The 20,903-nt window shown below is 42.2% G+C and overlaps 1 protein-coding gene across 10 annotated transcripts in view; it reads left to right on the forward strand.

The window, feature by feature from the left end:
• The window catches only part of NRXN1 (neurexin 1), a 1,474,530-nt gene that overhangs the window by 833,295 nt on the left and 620,332 nt on the right, over positions 1-20,903 (forward strand). For all 10 annotated transcript variants that reach the window (XM_056568026.1, XM_056568028.1, XM_056568034.1 and 7 more), the window contains one exon: positions 19,618-19,791. In XM_056568026.1, coding sequence (XP_056424001.1) covers positions 19,618-19,791 — 174 coding nt within the window. The remainder of the gene's footprint in view (positions 1-19,617; positions 19,792-20,903) is intronic.

Genomic DNA, 20,903 nt, shown 5'->3' on the forward strand with positions numbered 1-20,903 from the left:
TGTCCTCAATGTACAGAGTCCTGCTTATCCTCAGTGCACAGTACCCTGCTTGTCTTTACTGTACAGAGCCCTGCTTGTCCTCAGTGCACAGAGCCCTGCTTATCCTACATGCACAGAACCCTGCTCGTCTTTACTGTACAGAGCCCTGCTTGTCCTCAGTGTACAGAACCCTGCTCGTGTTCACTGTACAGAGCCCTGCTTGTCCTCAGTGTACAGAGTATTGCTTGTCATCAGTGTACAGAGCCCTGCTTGTCCTCACTGCACAGAGCCCTGTTTGTCCTCAGTGTACAGAGCCCTGCTTGTCCTCAGTGTACAAAGCCCTGATTGTCCTCAGTGTACATAGCACTGTTTGTCCTCAGTGTACAGAGCCCTGCTTGTCCTCAGTGCATAGGTCCCTGCTTGTCTTCAATATACAGAGTACTGCTTATCCTCAGTGCACAGTACCCTGCTCATCTTTACTGTACAGAGCCCTGCTTGTTCTCAGTGTACCGAGACCTGTTTGTCCTCAGTGCATAGATCCCTACTTGTCCTCAGTGCACATAGCCCTGCTTATCCTACATGCACAGAACCCTGCTCGTCTTTACTGTACAGAGCCCTGCTTGTCCTCAGTGTACAGAACCCTGCTTGTCCTCAGTGTACAGAGCCCCACTTGTCCTCAGTGTACAGATCCCTGCTTGTCCTCACTGCACAGAGCCCTGCTTGTCCTCACTGCACAGAGCCCTGCTTGTTCTCAGTCTACAGAGCCCAGCTTGTCCTCAGTGTACAGATCCTTGCTTGTCCTCAGTGTACAGAGCCCTGCTTGTCCTCACTGCCCAGTTCCCTGCTTGTCCTCAGTGTACAGAGCCCTGCTTGGCCTCAGTGCACAGAGCCCTGCTTGTCCTCAGTGTACAGAGCTCAGCTTGTCCTCAGTGTACAGAGCCCTGCTTGGCCTCAGTGCACAGAGCCCTGCTTGTACTCAGTGTACAGAGCCCAGCTTGTCCTCAGTGTACAGAGCCCTGCTTGTCCTCAGTCTACAGACCTCTGCTTGTCCTCAGTGCATATATCCATGCTTGTCCTCAGTGTACAGAGCCCTGCTTGTCCTCAGTGTACATAGCCCTGCTTGTCCTCAGTGCACAGAGCCCTGCTTATCCTACATGCACAGATCCCTGCTTGTCTTTACTGTACAGAGCCCTGCTCGTCCTAAGTGCACAGAGCCCTGCTTGTCCTACATGCACAGAACCCTGCTCGTCTTTACTGTACAGAGCCCTGCTTGTCCTCAGTGTACAGAACCCTGCTCGTGTTCACTGTACAGAGCCCTGCTTGTCCTCAGTGTACAGAGTATTGCTTGTCATCAGTGTACAGAGCCCTGCTTGTCCTCACTGCACAGAGCCCTGTTTGTCCTCAGTGTACAGAGCCCTGCTTGTCCTCAGTGTACAAAGCCCTGATTGTCCTCAGTGTACATAGCACTGTTTGTCCTCAGTGTACAGAGCCCTGCTTGTCCTCAGTGCATAGGTCCCTGCTTGTCTTCAATATACAGAGTACTGCTTATCCTCAGTGCACAGTACCCTGCTCATCTTTACTGTACAGAGCCCTGCTTGTTCTCAGTGTACCGAGACCTGTTTGTCCTCAGTGCATAGATCCCTACTTGTCCTCAGTGCACATAGCCCTGCTTATCCTACATGCACAGAACCCTGCTCGTCTTTACTGTACAGAGCCCTGCTTGTCCTCAGTGTACAGAACCCTGCTTGTCCTCAGTGTACAGAGCCCCGCTTGTCCTCAGTGTACAGATCCCTGCTTGTCCTCACTGCACAGAGCCCTGCTTGTCCTCACTGCACAGAGCCCTGCTTGTTCTCAGTGTACAGAGCCCAGCTTGTCCTCAGTGTACAGATCCTTGCTTGTCCTCAGTGTACAGAGCCCTGCTTGTCCTCACTGCCCAGTTCCCTGCTTGTCCTCAGTGTACAGAGCCCTGCTTGGCCTCAGTGCACAGAGCCCTGCTTGTCCTCAGTGTACAGAGCTCAGCTTGTCCTCAGTGTACAGAGCCCTGCTTGGCCTCAGTGCACAGAGCCCTGCTTGTACTCAGTGTACAGAGCCCAGCTTGTCCTCAGTGTACAGAGCCCTGCTTGTCCTCAGTCTACAGACCTCTGCTTGTCCTCAGTGCATATATCCATGCTTGTCCTCAGTGTACAGAGCCCTGCTTGTCCTCAGTGTACATAGCCCTGCTTGTCCTCAGTGCACAGAGCCCTGCTTATCCTACATGCACAGATCCCTGCTTGTCTTTACTGTACAGAGCCCTGCTCGTCCTAAGTGCACAGAGCCCTGCTTGTCCTCAGTGCACAGAGCCCAGCTTGTCTTCAGTGTACAGAGCCCTATTTGTCTTTAGTGTGCAGAGGCCTGCTTGTCCTCAGTGTACAGAGCCCTGGTTGTCCTCAGTGTACAGAGCCCTGTTTCTCCTCAGTGTACAGAGCCCTGCTTGTCCTCAGTGCATAGATCCTTGATTGTCCTCAATGTACAGAGTCCTGCTTATCCTCAGTGCACAGTACCCTGCTTGTCTTTACTGTACAGAGCCTTGCTTGTCCTCAGTGTACCGAGACCTGCTTGTCCTCAGTGCATAGATCCCTACTGGTCCTCAGTGCACAGAGCCCTGCTTATCCTACATGCACAGAACCCTGCTCGTCTTTACTGTACAGAGCCCTGCTTGTCCTCAGTGTGCAGAACCCTGCTCGTCTTCACTGTACAGAGCCCTGCTTGTCCTCAGTGTACAGATCCCTGCTTGCCCTCAATGCACAGAGCCCTGCTTGTCCTCAGTGTACAGAACCCTGCTTGTCCTCAGTGTACAGAGCCCTGCTTGTCCTCAGTGTACAGAGCCATGCTTGTCCTCAGTGTACAGAGTCCTGCTTGTCCTCAGTTCACAGAGCCATGCTTGTCTTCAGTGTACAGAACCCTGCTTGTCCTCAGTGTACGGAGCCCTGCTTGTCCTCAGTGCACAGAGCCCTGCTTGTCCTAAGTGTATAGAGCCCAGCTTGTCCTCAGTGTACAGAGCCCTGCTTGTCCTCAGTGTACAGAGCCCACCTTGTTCTCAATGCATAGATCCCTGCTTGTCCTCAGTGTACAGAGCCCTATTTGTCTTTAGTGTACAGAGCCCTGCTTGTCCTCAATGTACAGAGCCCTGGTGGTCCTCAGTGTACAGAGCCCTGTATGTCATCAGTGTATAGATCCTTGCTTGTCTTTACTGTACAGAGACCTGCTTGTCCTCAGTGCATAGATCCCTACTTGTCCTCAGTGCACAGAGCCCTGCTTATCCTACATGCACAGAACCCTGCTTGTCTTTACTGCACAGAGCCCTGCGTGTCCTGAGTGTACAGAACCCTGCTCATCTTCACTGTACAGAGCCCTGCTTGTCCTCAGTGTACAGAGCCCTGCTTGTCCTCAGTGCACAGAGCCCTGTTTGCCATCAGTGTACAGAGCCTAGCTTGTCCTCAGTGTTCAGAGCCCTGCTTGTCCTCAGTGTACAGAGCCCTGCTTGTCCTCAGTGCATAGATCCCTGCTTGTCCTCAGTGCACAGAGCCCTGCTTATCCTACATGCACAGATCCCTGCTCGTCTTTACTTTACAGAGCCCTGCTTATCCTCAGTGTACAGAACCCTGCTCGTCTTCACTGTACAGAGCCCTGCTTGTCCTCAGTGCACAGAGCCATGCTTGTCCTTAGTGTACGGAGCCCTGCTTGTCCTCACTGCACAGAGCCCTGCTTGTCTTCAGTGTACAGAGCCCTGCTTGTCCTCAGTGCATAGATCCCTGCTTGTCCTCAGTGCACAGAGCCCTGCTTATCCTACATGCACAGATCCCTGCTCGTCTTTACTTTACAGAGCCCTGCTTATCCTCAGTGTACAGAACCCTGCTTGACCTCAATGCACAGAGCCCTGCTTGTCCTCAGTGCACAGAGCCCTACTTGTCCTTAGTGTACAGAGCCCTGCTTGTCCTCACTGCACAGAGCCCTGCTTGTCTTCAGTGTACAGAGCCCAGCTTGTCCTCAGTGCACAGAGCCCTGCTTGTCCTCAGTGCACAGAGCCCTGCTTGTCTTTAGTGTACAGAGCCCTGCTTGTCCTTAGTGTACAGAGCCCTGCTTGTCCTCAGTGTACAGAGCCCTCCTTGTCCTAAGTTTACAGAGCCCCGTTTGTCCTCAGTGTATAGATCCTTGCTTGTCCTCAATGTGCAGAGTCCTGCTTATCCTCAGTGCACAGTACCCTGCTTGGCTTTACTGTACAGAGACCTGCTTGTCCTCAGTGCATAGATCCCTACTTGTCCTCAGTGCAGAGAGCCCTGCTTATCCTACATGTACAGAACCCTGCTCGTATTTACTGTACAGAGCCCTGCTTGTCCTGAGTGTACAGAACCCTGCTCATCTTCACTGTACAGAGCCCTGCTTGTCCTCAGTGTACAGAGCCCTGCTTGTCCTCAGTGCACAGAGCCCTGCTTGCCATCAGTGTACAGAGCCCAGCTTGTCCTCAGTGTTCAGAGCCCTGCTTGTCCTCAGTGTACAGAGCCCTGCTTGTCCTCAGTGCACAGAGCCCTGCTTATCCTACATGCACAGATCCCTGCTCATCTTTACTTTACAGAGCCCTGCTTATCCTCAGTGTAAAGAACCCTGCTCGTCTTCACTGTACAGAGCCCTGCTTGTCCTCAGTGTACAGAGCCCTGCTGGTCCTCAGTGTACAGAGCCCTGCTTGTCCTCAGTGTACAGAGCCCTGCTTGTCCTCACTGCAGAGAGCCCTGCTTGTCTTCAGTGTACAGAGCCCTGCTTGTCCTCAGTGTAAAGTTCCCTTCTTGTCCTCAGTGTACAGTTCCCTCCTTGTCCTAAGTGTACAGTTCCCTGATTGTCCTCAGTGTACAGAGCCCTGCTTGTCCTCAGTGCACAGAGCCCTGCTTGTCCTCTGTGTACAGAGCCCTGCTTGTCCTCAGTGTAAAGTTCCCTTCTTGTCCTCAGTGTACAGTTCCCTCCTTGTCCTAAGTGTACAGTTCCCTGATTGTCCTCAGTGTACAGAGCCCTGCTTGTCCTCAGTGCACAGAGCCCTGCTTGTCCTCAGTGTACAGAGTCCTGCTTGTCCTCAGTGTGCAGAGCCCTGCTTGTCCTCAGTGTTCAGAGCCCTGCTTGCCCTTGGAGAATAGAGCCCTGCTTGTCCTCATTGTACAGAGCTCTGCTTGTTTCTCTTTCACTTCCTGTATTTTGTCTCCGCACAGAGACACACAGGCAATAGCTGCAGGGACATGACAGCATTTTTTCACCAAAAAATATACATATTTTTTAACCAATGTATATTGCAAATATACATATAATGTTATTGTCTACATTATATAAAAAGTTTTTGCAAATGACAGTACCAAGTTAAAGTAACTAGGCTGCGATTAGTGCCCCCCCCCCCTTATTTTTGTTTTGATGTTTATTACCAAACGTACTGTCCTTATGGCGGTGCTGGCGTTCTCATCAGATCATTGTGTAAGGAGGTAATGTATTCACGGTACAGGGCTTGGTAGAGCTAAAAAGACACAAACATCTTTATATGTTATTTTATTTAAATTAAGATTTCTATTGAACTGGTCAGTATTATCTCAGACTTCACTGAGCGACCAAATAACCCCTGAACTTAATTACTGTAATTGACTGCTATAGCAATAGAAAAGTGTCCTAATGACTTCAGTCCTCATTGATTTAGTCACTAGCAGGTGGAATACTGATTAATAGAGTCCTGATCCCTCCAGCATCTTCAGCTGGGATGAATTAAATATGATCATACCCAAAGTTCTTTTAAGATCTATTATCACTGTTTATAGTCTAAATGCAGAGAAGTGAAGCACATGCTCAAATACGACGCCAGGCAGACGGCTGCGCTACCAAAGAGTATTTAGGCAGGAATACAAAGAAAGGAATTTAGCATTGCCTGTATAAATCAAGTTCTTTTGTACCCTGGGTTGTCAGGGTGTACGTTATGTGTTCTTCATAAATAGAAAAGGTGCTTAGATGTAGACAAGTTTCTAAATGTGGTCAGGGCTGGAGTGAGATTTTGGAAAAAAAATTATTGTGCAAAAATTTGGGGTTAAAACGCAATTAATTAATCCCTAGTCACTGCAAAAGAAGCTATACATGCCATACTTACATAAAGTTGTTTTCTTGAATGGATTTGATTTGTGCGAAAACTTGTTAACTCTTTGCACAAGAATTTGTGATAATCTGCCACCAAAATTAGGGGACATGGGCTATCATATGTTGTATTAATATTTTACCTGCCTTAAGTAAATACTTCAATTCTATAAACCACTTATAGTAATACTCCAGGTATCCTAGCGGGGGTTCTAGACGAGCGCTACTGCTGGAATAAAAGGATTCGGAACGCCAATAAAGCACAGGGCAGTTTATTGTGGTTTAAAACAATCGGACAACGCGTTTTGGCACCAGCATGTGCCTTCTTCAGGTCCATAAAACAAATGCTAAGAGAATAGCACAATGGGTACAAGGATAAAAGTCATTACACATGAAAGTGAGGGCATTAAGAATATTTAGTAAAATTTGTGTATATACGTATATATATGTAAAAGAATAAACAGGGTAGGGGGAACCACAGAAGTATATGTGGCAGGTAAAAATGAATAAAAATGTGTGTGCTGCGAGGGGACTGGAAGAATAACAGGCACTCACAGCAGAAAAAAAAAAGTTATTGGCATCAGGGTGGGGGGTTTGGGGAGATCTGTCCAAACATGTGTGCCCAGAAGATATCCAGAGGGGGCAGATGTGTGCCCTCTGGATATCTTCTGGGCACACATGTTTGGACAAACCCCCCCCCCCCCTGATGCCAATAACTTTTACAGCTATAGGACTTGGTACTCCCACATAGGACCCTGTTTTTCCAGTATACCTATGGGATTTTGTTTTTCCGGCATATCTATGGTACTTTGTTTTCCTGCTCATTTATTTTCACGCATATCTCAACCTGGGATATTTGATACCTTTGGATACTGTTGGACTTATTTTTGGACTATTTATTCCTATGATATCTATAACAATTGAACTCCATTTTTCCAGCATGTTTATTTCCATGTGCATATACCTTCATATTGTGTACTGACTGCACACTAGGCTCACAGGCCCCCTAGACATACATATATACTCCCACACACACACATATATATATATATATATGTATATATATATATATATATATATATATATATATGCTTTTATTAGATATGTTCACAAAAAATATTATTTTTATTTTTTCTGCTGTGAGTGCCTGTTATTCTTCCACTCCCCTCGCAGCACACACATTTTTATCAATTTTTACCTGCCACATATACTTCTGTGGTTCCCCCTACCCTGTATATTCTTTTACATATATATACGTATATGTACAAAAATTTTACAAAATATTCTTAATGCCCTAACTTTCATGTGTAATGACTTTTATCCTTGTACCCATTGTGCTATCCTCTTAGCATTTGTTTTATGGACCTGAAGAAGGCACATGCTGGTGCCGAAACGTGTTGTCCGCAATACACAATACATTGTCCTGTGCTTTATTGGCGTTCCGAATCCTTTTATTCCAGCAGTAGCGCTCGTCTAGAACCTCCGCTTTTTCTACCCTTCTTTTCCTGGTTTCATTATTTCCGTACCCCTTCGCGGTTACGGACAGGGGGTCTCGAGCAGCACAACTGCCGCTACTACCTTCCACTTCACACTCACCAGGTGAGGCGCTCTCACCGTTGATAACCTCAGAGGGACATCACACCACCCAGAGGGCAGTGGTTTCTGACAACTCCACCACACCCCCATCACCCACGAGAGAGCGCCCCAACCTTTTTCTACTGCTGCTTTATAGCCATAAAAAGGCTATTCCAGAGATCACTTTGGCTCCGCCCCTTTGGCCCTGACCCTAGGCCTAACCATTTATTTTCACCATACTGTTACTGAATAAAATCTGCTATACAAAGATCAATATTCCCACATACAGTGGCCACATGGATACCAGCTATACACAAGCTTTCTATACATAGTATTCATATTTTCTGCTCGACACAGTAATAGTGCTTTACATTGCCCCCATATAGCAGGCACCTCATGTGGCCCCATATTCCCTTACATTGCCCCCATATTATTTACATTGCCCCCATATTCCTCACATTGCTCCCCTATCCAGTGACTTTGCCCCCCCATATCCCCTGACATTGCCCCAATAGTCTTTGCATTGCCCCCATATCCACACAAATTGCTTCCCCGGGGCCTGTCACGACCTAAATGATCATAAGCAAGGGGGAAGGAGGGGAAGGACTTGGGTTTGGTCAAAACCTGAATGCTGCTGTAACTTGCAGGTGCCACTTACAGGACCTAGCTGCGCTGCGGAGGCAGTGTAACTCACTTGCAGCCAGTGGCGCTCCTCTATCAACATAAGTAGCCTTAGGGGAAGTGCGGTTGGGGGTTTGCTGTCAGGACCTGGATGCTGCTGTAACATGTGGGTGGCCCAGAGCCCTTCCATAGATATTTCTAACTAAGTCTATGTTCACATGGTGTAATGTCCGCCTGAAAAATATCTGGGCAGACATCCTACAGAAAGCGGCCATCAGCAGAACATGTCAGTGCTAGGACCTCTTGGAATTGTGTCTATGTGTCTCCATAGATGGCACTGCATTTCCAAGTGGATTCTGCAGAACAAATTGACATGGCAGTTCTTGCTCCAGAGACTGGAATCAGAATTTCCATGGCAGATGTTTCCTCCGTGTGCACGGTGCATCAGATTCCTATTGAAAACAACGCGACTGCTGCAGCAGAATTTCCAAGTGGAATTTTTCTGCTGGATTCTGCTCGGAAATTCTACCACATGAACATAACCTAACTGTGCGTGGGCTGCTGATCATTGGGATGAAGAAAAGTATACTGAACTTCCCTGCTTCCCCACAGCTGACATTCTTATGGTGGACTTTCTTGTGCCCATGTCAGTACAAGGAACTCATTACTAAGCCAATGATGGGCTGAGTGGGACACTGAGTGGACAGGTCCATTTGTGTTGACACTAACATAGGAAAGTTTTGTGATGCTTATCTTACATGGAAGCATGTTATAAAGCAGTGTTTTCCAACCAGAGTGCCTCCAACTGTTGCAAAACTACTACTTTGAGCATGCCTGGACAGCTGAAGGCTGTCCGGGCATGCTTGGAGTAGTAGTTTTGCAACAGTCAAAGACATCCTGTTTTGGAAACACTGTTATAAAGTAAGAGTTCATGTTTTCAACATTCCTCCAGAACAAGAGTTCAGTGCATTACTAATGGGTGAAATCCTTTTAATGCAGTCTTTTCCAAACCAATGTAAAAAGATCCTAAATGCAGTAAACCCAACACACTCTATTTTAATACCCCCAGATTTTAACATGATTTAGCATATTGGCTCAGGGGTTAGCATTGTTGTCTTGCAGTGCCGCAGTTCTAGGTTCAAATCCCACCAAAGAGTTTGCATGTTCTCTCTTTGTTTGTGTGGGTTTCATCCAACCCATACCAATAGGTGAATTTATATTGTGAGCCCCAGTTGGGACAGGGGCCAATTTGAGTATACAGCACTGGGGAATCTGTATGTGCTATATTAAGAATTATTATTATTGTTATACATGGTAATATCCCTTTCAATTTGCTTATATCATGATCTAAACTCTCCCTAATTTCCCCTATCTGTCCCTGACTCTCACTGACACTGTCCCAGTGTTTCTTTTCATTCAAAACCCCCTCTTTCTACTTAATTTATTGTCTTCTTGGCTGCTCATTCAGCTGTCCTAGTGTGAGGGAGGAAAGCATAGAGGTTGTGAACACAGCAGCTGGCTGCTCTGAATCTTCTCCTCTCTGTTTACAACTGCATGTGCATAGAGAAGAAAGATCAGAGCTCAGATAATATAATTAATGAAGGCATGCAGTAAGGCAGAGTCAGGAGTATGCCCTGCTGTGCTATGAGCACAGTGCTGGCTCCCGCCTGTCTGATTGACAGGCAGGGAGCAGTGCTTAGCTTGTCTGTGTCCTGGCTGCAGTCTGAGATTTAGGACTCCAGCATGAGTCTGAAATCTATAAAAAGGGCTTGCAGCCAGGACTGGTAGGGAGACCCCTAGTGGTCATTTTTTCAAAGTGGAAAAATAAATAGAAATAAGCATATTTTTTAATAATATGCAATTAGAAAGTTATTCTGCATACATTAATCTATAATACATCAAAAATGTTTCTTTAACAGTCTATTGTATTATTTAAATCTACTGTATACAGTTTACAAATTCAACAGGAAAATCCTTTGTGCGAAATCGGAGGCATGCATAGAGTGGTATGGGTACTGTGTTAGGGCTCTAACCAATTTTGAGATTGTATAGACGTATATTACAGCACTGTGCATACTTTTTACCTGCTTATTAGTGTGGAATTAAACAATCTGTGTGGTTTTGTTAGATGCTTTTCTTTGCCTCGGCTAGGCTGGCTGGTGATGTGCACCAGAGGATCATTATAATATAGACTGTCTACAGTTCTTTTTCCTTTACCTGGCCAGTAAGGATGAGCGAATTGAATCTGGAAAATTCAAATTCGTTACGAATTTCAGGAAAAATTTGATTCACAACGAATGCGAATATCGCCACGATTCGATCGCACAAATCGCTTCATTAAACTCCATTTAGTGTGGTCCAGGCTCCACGGCATCTTAAATGGTGGATCCACATGTGAGGACATGGGGCAAGGAACTCTGGGAAGGCAAGGCGGGAAGGTAAGGCGGGAAGGGAAGTAGGTGGGATGACCCTGAGTCACATGCAGGTTCCAGCCATCAGCAGCCAGCCACCCATGTGATGCCACAGCCCTATATAATCGGCAGTTATCTTGCGGCCAGTCACATCAGCGTTCTGTTGCAGAGAGAGAGGGACAAAGAGCAGTGTGTTGCACAGAAAAACTTTTTTTTAAAGCAGCAATTCACCTTAATCCTAAATCCAGCCTAGAAGCACTGATAGTGAAGGCAGAGAGATTGAGAGAGAGAGAGAGAGAGCAATTGTGGGTGTATTACAGCAGAGATTCACGTCAAGCCCAAATCCAGCCTAGAAGCACTGATAGGGAAGAGAGAGAGATTGAGAGAGAAAGTGCAATTGTGGGTGTATTACACAGCGACTGTGTGCTGCAGCACTGGTGTGTACAACAACTGATAAAACCGTAGGGAGCCAGTTAGGGTGAGCAGAGCACTAAAAGCGTATTGTCCTCTATTAAGTGTAACTTGTGCGGGGTGTATCATTTTGTTTCTGTTAAAGTCTCAAGTGCCTAGTTGCTATGAAAGGCCAGCCAAGAGTACACACCTGCTGGTGTTGTAGACAAATACTGTTTTATGTGTACTGAAATGCATTGTTCTCCCCCTCATAAGTGCATGCCACATTCGTACATCTAAGTGGTGTACCATTTTGTTCCTGTTAAAGTCTTAAGGGCCTAGTTGCTGTGAAAGGCCATCCAAAAGTTCACACCTGCTGGTGTTGTAGACAAATACTGTTTTAAGTGTACTGGAGTGCATTGTACTTCCCTCTCAAGGGCATACCACATACGTACATCTAAGTGGTGTACCATTTTGTTCATTTTAAAGTCTTAAGGGCCTAGTTACTGTGAAAGGCCAGCCAAAAGTACAGACCTGCTGATGTTGTAGACAAATACTGTTTTAAGCGTAGTCGAGCGTATTGTCCTCCCCTCATATACGCACAAGTATGTCAGGCAGAGAAGTGCAAGGACATGCACAGAGGAGTGGAAGAGGCCTTAATTCATCAGGCGCAGGCAGAGGTCACAGCAGACTAGGGGCAAGTGACAGCAGGAGTTGCAGCGAGAGGCCCGAGCTCCTACTGCCACTACATGGTCTCCTCATGCTTCCGCCACCTCCAGGCTGTGTTATTCAGCCACTAAATGGTTTCCTCATGCTGCCACCAACTCCAGGCTGTGTCATTCAGCCACTATATGGTCTCCTCATGCTGATGCCACCTCCAGGCTCTGTCATTGTGCTACTCTGAGACAGTGATTCTAATAGCGACGCCTCTAATCTGCATGTCATGCTGAATAACAATATTATTTTACTAACCTAGCACACAGCAAGGCAAAGTGTTCTACACCCCTATTGAGGCTCTCTGTAGGCCCAAAATAGCTGTTTTTAATAGAGATTTGCCCGAATAAATTCAGACTGAACCAAGTATTTTCGGAAAATTTGGCGAATCGTCCGAATCAAATTGTTCAAAAATTCGCTCATCTCTACTGGCCGGCATACTTTCTAATTTAAGATCGATTTGTTCTGCCAGCACAGAATGTTCAAACCTTTACATCTTATGAGATGCATTTAATTTTTGCATTTTCTCACTCTTCCAGCACAGGTACGGACTGCTAATAACAACAAATTAGGAATGTATGCACCTCCAGCAGGACACGCGCACACAAGGCGATACTTTATGCTGGAAATGAATAGACCTTTGTTAGTCAGTCTTGTCTAGATGAGGGACAGGATATTTTTTCCCATTGAATGGAGCCTTTTGTAGTTCTGTTTCTGGTAACTAGTGCCATGTTATTTAAAGAGCGGTCCTGGGAGAACATGAAACTGTGCTAGAGAAAATCAAGACTATTCTTATAGACGGCAGGTGTCCCCTTTGGGGCGTTTAACATTGCTTATACGGTTTTACTAAGTATTTTGGCCTTTGAATTTAAATGTATTTCTGTATTTTACATCTCAGCCTGTGACATTTAGAAGCCATATAGAGTACCGTTGATATGTATGTTATGGACATTGTAAGACATTGTAGACATTCATGTCTTATGCTATCATGGATATCTGGTTTAAAGCTAATCTTTATAAAGAAGATGACAATGTGTTAAATAACAGGGTCTGAATAGTAGAATTCACCCCTGGCAATTTATTTGGACAGGAATCATGCTAGCAACTGCTAAAATCTACTAAATTAACCAGCAGCTTTTCAATTCTAGCTAAGAAGGTTGTCTTATCCTTTTATCTTACATTACACTTCAAGCTGTTGCATCTGTATCTATAATAGTTTGAGGTCTTAAGTGTTAAGAAATGTCCACTATCCGGTGTCATGTCGAGTAGTACGTGCCTATATTGGTGCTTAAAGTGTCACTTTTAAAAACATTTGGAGAATATGCATGTTCCAATGGTCCCAGGTCTCCTAGAATATGGATTTGTACCATGCAGGCTAAATTAAGACGTTATAATCTGTTTCTTTAAATTTGGTTAAAAACTGGAAGTAATTGGAGATGGGTGTCTATTCCTGAATGTACTACATGGTGTTAGTTAAGTCAAAACCTTAGCAATCTGTAAGCCTCTCAAGTTTCTCCATAAGACATGCTTGGTGATATGAGCCCTAAGAAACAAATGGACAAAGTAACTCTTCTATAAAACCTCAAGGTCTGTTAACAACCCTGAAAAAGTAGCAACTTAATAGACACTTTAAACAGTATTTCCATCTTCATGTATTATCGGTCTCTTGGATCTAAAATAACTTGTTCCTATACATAGACAGCTAAGAGCTTTGTAAAAACAAACATGTCCAATATCCAGTTTGGATGAAATCTAAGTATAGATCTTAATGCCATTAAGACCTTATAAGTAGGTATGCATTATTAATAATGCTGCACAATAAGGAAGGACCAAAGAAGTCTAATCATTGTAATGAGATGAAGAAAAGAAAAAAAAAAGAAAAAAATTACTCAGGTTAAACACTAAAGATTTAAAGGGAACACAACCTGGTTAACTGAGACTAGAACAGAGGAATGAAAAGTCTATATTATTTCATTCTATTGAGGGGGAATTTATTTTAATTTTCTTATATGCTTTAAGTCTATTTCCAATAAAAGTGCGTTCATGGAAGTTCCATATGAAGAACATTCTAAAAATGTTGGGATAGGGGATTAGTGTCTGATCACTAGAGCTCTCCTGGTGCATGGAACAGGGGTCAGCACATCCCCTCCATTCATCTCTCTGGGAGAGCTGTTGATACACAAGCACATTGTACTCGTGTATCTCTGGCTCTCCCATAGAGATGAAGGGAGGGTGTGTGCCGACCCCTGACCTGCGTGGAAGGAGAGCTGGGGGATAGGGAATAAGTGTTTGATTGTGAGGCGAGGGGGTATTGTTCTGCTAGGAACCCCAACTCTTAGAGAGTACAGTACTAGGCATCTTCGGCGCTTCTGTAGAAATGAAGTGAGCATGTGTCGTTTGCATCATGCACTCTATATGAGAGCCAGGGCCCTGTTCTGGAGATCACAGGATGTCCCAGCGATTGGACCCCCCACGTTCAGACACTTATTCCCTATCCTGCAGATAGGGAATTAGTTTTTTTTCACTGGGCACCACTTTAATGGCTTCAGAAAAAGGCTAAGACAAATTCTTAGAACAATGATAACATCATTATTGTCATAAACATATAAAATTTGAGTGTTGATCCAGTGCTATAGCCATTTTTTTCTTTTTTGGGGCAGATTTTGAAGGCAACATTGCTCTCAATTAATAGGGGGGAAGATCTATAGTTACTCATACCCCTCCATTAATCAACATCTTCTTTCTGCCCTTGGTTGAACTTGCGGACATATGTCTTCTTTTCAACCATACAAGCTATGTAATATTCTAACTATGTAATGTGTGAAATAATAACATAGATTTACAGAGTAACAATTTGCTTCTATAGAATATTGTAATATATTGTAGACTAGATTACTGGTGGGTAAACTAATACAAGTTTATTTTCCAAGGTAAAAAACAATAAATAACTGTATTTAAAATAAAAATGATAAGAAATTAATGCTTTCCTTCCAGCATATATATCTTGGTTATTCCTCTTATTATAGACAGTTATATGCATCACTGGAGCCCTCTGAACATGCTGACCCTGAAATGCTTTACAGTGTGAGCCTTCAGTAGCAATAACATATTGATTTAAGAAGAAAAATCTATAATGTCTTGAACCCGTAGCCCTAAAATCTGAATTTATACTATGACCGAGTTAAGTCTGGAAAATATCACACGTGGAGATTGACCAGGCATTTCCTATTTGGCTGGAACCTGCCAACACAGAGGATTTGACTGCCACTAATAAATGAGAATATATATATATATATATATACAGCAGAAAATAGAAAAATAAATAAGGCCTTGAATAATCCTTACCATTGTGACCATAAGCCTTGTCACCTGAGATGTAGCTAAAAACCTCTCCGTTTAAAGGTTAATGACAATACAAAAAGATCTAGACCTCAGTTAATAATGTGTCTTTAAACTAATGTTAAATCAATAAGGGCACGAGAGTTACAAAAGTAGCTGAACACTTCCTTATGAACAATCACTTTTTAAGCGGAACAACACGTAATTTTCCAGCTACACAGCAAAACTGCGAAATGCTTCAGGAAGTTGGAGCTTTGCCAGTTTAAGTCTGTCAAGTCTGCGGCAAAGTCAAGGAAAATAACTTGACTAAGTTAAGAAAAGAAAGTCTTAACTCCAATGAACAAAAATTTGGAACAAAGAAACTCCTGTAGGGTATATCAATGGGAACAAAGACAAAGAGGCAAAGACAGAAATAAAATAAAAGTTGAACAACATTCCTATATTCAGGAATAGTATTGTAGAGATTATTTTTCACTTTATACAGTATTTATATTATTCTGCATCAAATTGTAGTAAAAAATGTATAAGAAGTTTGTAAATAATGATGCTACGTGCCCCAAAAGCCCCATCAGCTATGTTCCTACCATATTAAACATATTTGCATTGTATTTAGTCAATTTGTTGTTATAAATTAAAAACGTAAGCATTTTAATAGATAGAGCTGTCTATCTGTTTACCTCATTATTCTCCTCCAGCAGGTGTTGCATCAGGTAGCCAAGCTGTAAGGCAACTGGCTGCTGCAGGAGCCCTTCCTCACTGCTTATTCTGATTATACTATAGCTATATACAGTATGTAATAGGATGACAGAGTGATTCAGTCCATTACTAATAGAAAAGTGCTTAAATAGTGTGGGAAATATAACCCTTTATTTTTGTGAAACTTCATAATGAGATATAATTTTTGTGGCATTTACTTGATCTCTTTGTTCTCTTCTTTACTATTCTACTTATTTAAAGAACTATTGTGCACATAAATTTATCTCCTATCCAAAGGATAGGGGATACATTTTAGATTACTTAGGCCCAACTGCTGAGAATCTCCTGCATGGGACGTCGGCTCTGCCAGGCAATGGGGTGTGTCAACCCCTGCACAAAGTGATGGCTGACACATCCCCTCTGTGTATCTCTATGGAAGAGTTGGAAATACAGCACCCATAGAGATGAATGGAAGGGGCGTGTTGGCCCGTGCTTTGTGTGAGGGTCGATCCGATTCATTCCTGGGGAGAGCCGGGGTACCCTTCAGGGGACCCCTATTTTTATCCACATTGTTATAAAAAAATTAGTTGATGCATAGAATTTTGGGTCAGCTTGTGAAGGGCTTTGGCTACTATGCCATGAAGGGGCGGATCTGTTACGTCACGATACTCCGGCCCCTCTATCGTGAGTCACCAGACATTGAGCGATATTTGCTCCTTGAGGCTGATGACAAGTGGGTGCTGCAGGAGAGATTGTGGGTTCCCCAGCGGTGGAACCCCTCGATCAGACATCTTATCCCCTATCCTTTGGATAGGAGATAAGAGTTCTAGGGCCGGAGTACCCCTTTAAGTTTTCTCATACCAGTCACGCAATACCCAAAGGTATCGGCTGATGCATAATATATATATATATATATATATATATATATATATATATATATATATATACATTTGCTAGAATTTAAAATATATTTGTCAATAGTATAGAACAATAGTTTGCCCCGAGGTAGGTAAATTGTGTACTTTCAGTCCTCGATTTACCATATACAAAATACTGTACATCATTATTTGAAAAAACAATAACCTAAAAAATGTTTTAAATGTTTTGTAATTTTGTCAGACTATATCCAAATATTATCCAGATTCCTTTCAGCCTCTCCTTTTGCTGTTCATGTTTGAACAAGTGATTGTGTTGTTTATCTAATAATTTTGGTTTCCAGCTGTGTTTCATGTCACTGTATACAAATCATAAAGCTACATTGTTTATTATCATAGACCTTGAGATGATTTTCCAAGTGTATGGATAAGCAGCCTCCGTATCGTGCTCAGTGGATGAAGGTCATCTATGAGCCTCACTAAATAGGCATGCACTGTTTATTCAAGCTCTGACTAGTGAAGCATATAATAAAGTTTTGGTGATTTTAGACCTGCTGTCTCAGCTGATGCCTTAGTAATATGTCTCTTTATAGGAGCTTCACTTACTTTTTTTCCTTCTGTAAAGAAAGGTGAGAAATAATTTTTCGACCTTCCTTGTCTTACAATATTTCACTTTACAGTATGCGTAAGACTTATAAATATTATGTTTATTTATTTTTTATTTGTTAATAAATAGAACTTGATGTTGATGCTAACTTCCTAAAGAGAACCAATCATAATGGCTTGTGGGGGAACCCATAGACCTGCCAAAATGACTAATGGTTCAGGCTGCATGAAAGTGATAAGTTTCCTTTAAAGGGTTTTACCCATCTCGTACAAAAGTTTTTTTTTTTTTTTTTTTAGCTATCATTAGGTTAGGTCATAAGTGTCTTACATCTAAGGTAATGGCCAGGACCTCACTGCCTATGAGAACTAGGGTCCTATGTTATCCATTCCATAGTTGGGCATGCGTGCAAGAGATTGTTAAAAAGCATCACTCACCTATCTTCAAAATCTTCATTGACGTTTAATGAAGTAGGAGCACCCATACTTCACCACCACTTCATTCAAATGGGAGGCACCATTAGGTGATCTGTGTATAGGTTATACAATTGTATTTTTGGGAAAACTCCTTTTAAACATACCTCAGAAGTGGACAGATTTCACAGATCTGAATGAAGAGAGCCCATGCTCCTATGTCATTCTGTGAGTACTTAGATGGGTAAGATGGTCCTTCTTTCCATTATGGGTGGTGTCCTAGAGATGGAACTCCCATATGGAATATGTTATATTAAGGAGAGCCATTTATCCTTTTCAAGCTGCCTAAACCCTGAGCCATCAGGGTAGTCTCTGGTGGTTTCACCCCATCAACTCTGATTGATAGATCTCCTCCGGTTTTGGTAGAGGGAAAATTTTATCAAGAAAGTCCAACAGGGTATGCAAAAGCCGCCTAGGATTTCCCCAATGAATCATGGTTCATTTAAACAATGTGCACTTTTATGGCTATATATCTAATTTCTACAGACACAACACTGCACTGTATCTGAAGATAGTTTTCTTCTCCATCTCTGTATAAGAAAAGTACAGGGCTGACACAGTACATGGAGTTTTTCCCCTTGCAGTATATCCATTAGTTCCTCAGGCTTCCCAGGGTTATTTATTTTTCTTATCTACTTACTGTGTGGCTTAACCTTCATCTTTGGCTTACAATGATATTAAGTCTACAGCCAGACAGAATGAAGCATAGGAATACACAGTTGGCTTTAAGGCTGTCTCCCTGGAGCCCAGAAAATTATTTTTTAACCTTGACATTTGGCAACATACAGAATCTGTCTGACCCGTTTTTGATTATGTGTAACCACCAGAACCTCACTAGAAGCAGATTCTCTTTTACCAGTTGGTGTTTCTGCAGGAGGAAAAACATTTATCACACCTGGAAGTCAGTGTGTTCTTGGGTCCATTGATCTTCACTTGACCTTTAACTTTTGGTTACACATATTTTTTTTATATAGATTATTTCCTCTTGCTTTTCACTTTTTTTTTTTTTTTACTCCTGCAGGGACATTTTTTTCTGTTTTTTTTTTTTTTTTTAAAATAATTTTTAAGTGTACTTTTTTTTAATTTAATGATCGGTACTGTTTCTAAAAGCATACTTTTTGTGGAAAACATTTAGTTTTCCTTTTTTTAAATAAAATCTGTTCACTCTGGCAAAGTTTCCACTGGGCAGTTCTACTGGATGATTGACAGATACCTTTGTATGCTTTGTATGCTTATAAAGGGAAGGCTGTCTATAATTGAGTGAGTCTGCATTATAGACTGCATGTTATATTAAATATTTTCCCACAAAGCTTCAAGTATCAATCTGTTAAGCTCATCTTGCTTTATACAAGGATGCCTTATATTTGAAGGGGCCCTGCCATCATTTTCATGTTACCTCAAGTCATCAGAGTTGTTCCCTATGGCTTCTCCCTACCCGGGAGGATATCTGTCAATGTAGTTGCTGGGGTGGGAGGAAGCCAACAAGGACCACCCAGTGACTTGTGGTTCAGGCAAAGTAACTTTTGTCTTATTTCCGCTCCTCCTCCTCTCTTCCATGCTATACACAAAAAACATTGTTAACTTAAGATGTTCCCTTCAAATATCATTTAAAACTTATTTTTCAGATAATGTTGATATTCTAGAAGACATTGCAAAAAATTGTATAAACATTTATTTTTTTACAAAAATGTTTAGAAAATGTTTTATATTTGGACTTGGATAATTACTGTAGTTGTATATAGTTTCAGGATGTACTATATTTGATCATTCTTTATCCTTACAATTGTTTTGTCTTTTGTTTCTCCAAGGTGACCTATACATAGGAGGTGTTGCCAAAGAAATGTATAAAACCTTGCCAAAGCTCGTCCATGCCAAGGAAGGATTTCAGGGCTGCCTTGCATCTGTTGATCTTAACGGACGTCTTCCAGACTTAATCTCTGATGCTCTTTTGTGTCATGGGCCAATGGAAAGAGGATGTGAAGGTACATATGAGTATTATTATAATCAGACTACGTCTACAAACGTCAATAGATCCATCAATGTGAGGCAGTCAGTTTGTTTTTTACTTATATCTTCTTTATATGTAATAGGATTAAGCATTATTTAATAACGCACAATTCGCATTAAATATTATTTTGACTGCAAATTTGTATTCACTATCAATTTAAAATGTTTTTTTTTTTTACTTTAAGATCATTGAAATCATTGAAATATTAATGCTTGATAACTGTGCCAATATTTAGACTTAATTGTAAGGCATTTTCTGTTTTTTTTTTTGTTTTTTTTAAATGCATATTCAATTTTTCTGTTCTGTCATTTATATGATGCTATTATTGTTTATATTATGATATTGATTTTTATTGTTAATTTTTTTCACATTATCATTCCTGCATGTTACTGTCATACATCATGGTTTTCATTGTTTTCATTTTCAGTTGTTGGATTTTTTTTCTTCATTTAAAAAAAATAATAAATTTATTTTCCATGTGTCTGAAAAGTTGTTTTTATTTTATACCATGCCATCTTTTTTGTATAGTTTAGATCAACCTTCTTGGCAATTCGTTGGGTTTTACAATAAACGCTAGATCGCGATTCATATAAAAAATGCTTTAAAAAAATCAATATTTAGCTTTTGAATATTGTAAATAGAATATACAGAAATTATTACTTTACTTTTATATAATTTGGTAAAAAAATAACATGGTATTTTACTAAAAGCCGAATTACAAACAGAGAACCAAGGGTGCTCGTATTATGTGCATACAGAGCACAGGCAGAACAAGTGGTCTGTGAGGTGCAGCTTCAGCCAATTGTGGCCAAACACTAAGTGATGTCAGAATAGGAGGTGAAGTTAGTCCAGAAATGGGAGATTCAGTGTTTTCATATACCCTCCCTAAAGGTGATGCATTTTAAATGCATTTTTTTTTTTTTTGCAATCAGCCTTAAAGGTAACGTCCGGGGACATTTTTTTTATATATAGCTTTTTTTTTTATATATATAGGGGTGGTGTAAAAATAAAAAATAATTCATACTTACCAACTCAATTCCCCGCAGTTTCTAATCTGACATCATCCGGTCCCCACTTATCATTGCT

The sequence above is a fragment of the Hyla sarda genome, chromosome 3 (genome assembly GCF_029499605.1).
Source record: "Hyla sarda isolate aHylSar1 chromosome 3, aHylSar1.hap1, whole genome shotgun sequence".
NCBI lineage: Eukaryota > Metazoa > Chordata > Amphibia > Anura > Hylidae > Hyla > Hyla sarda.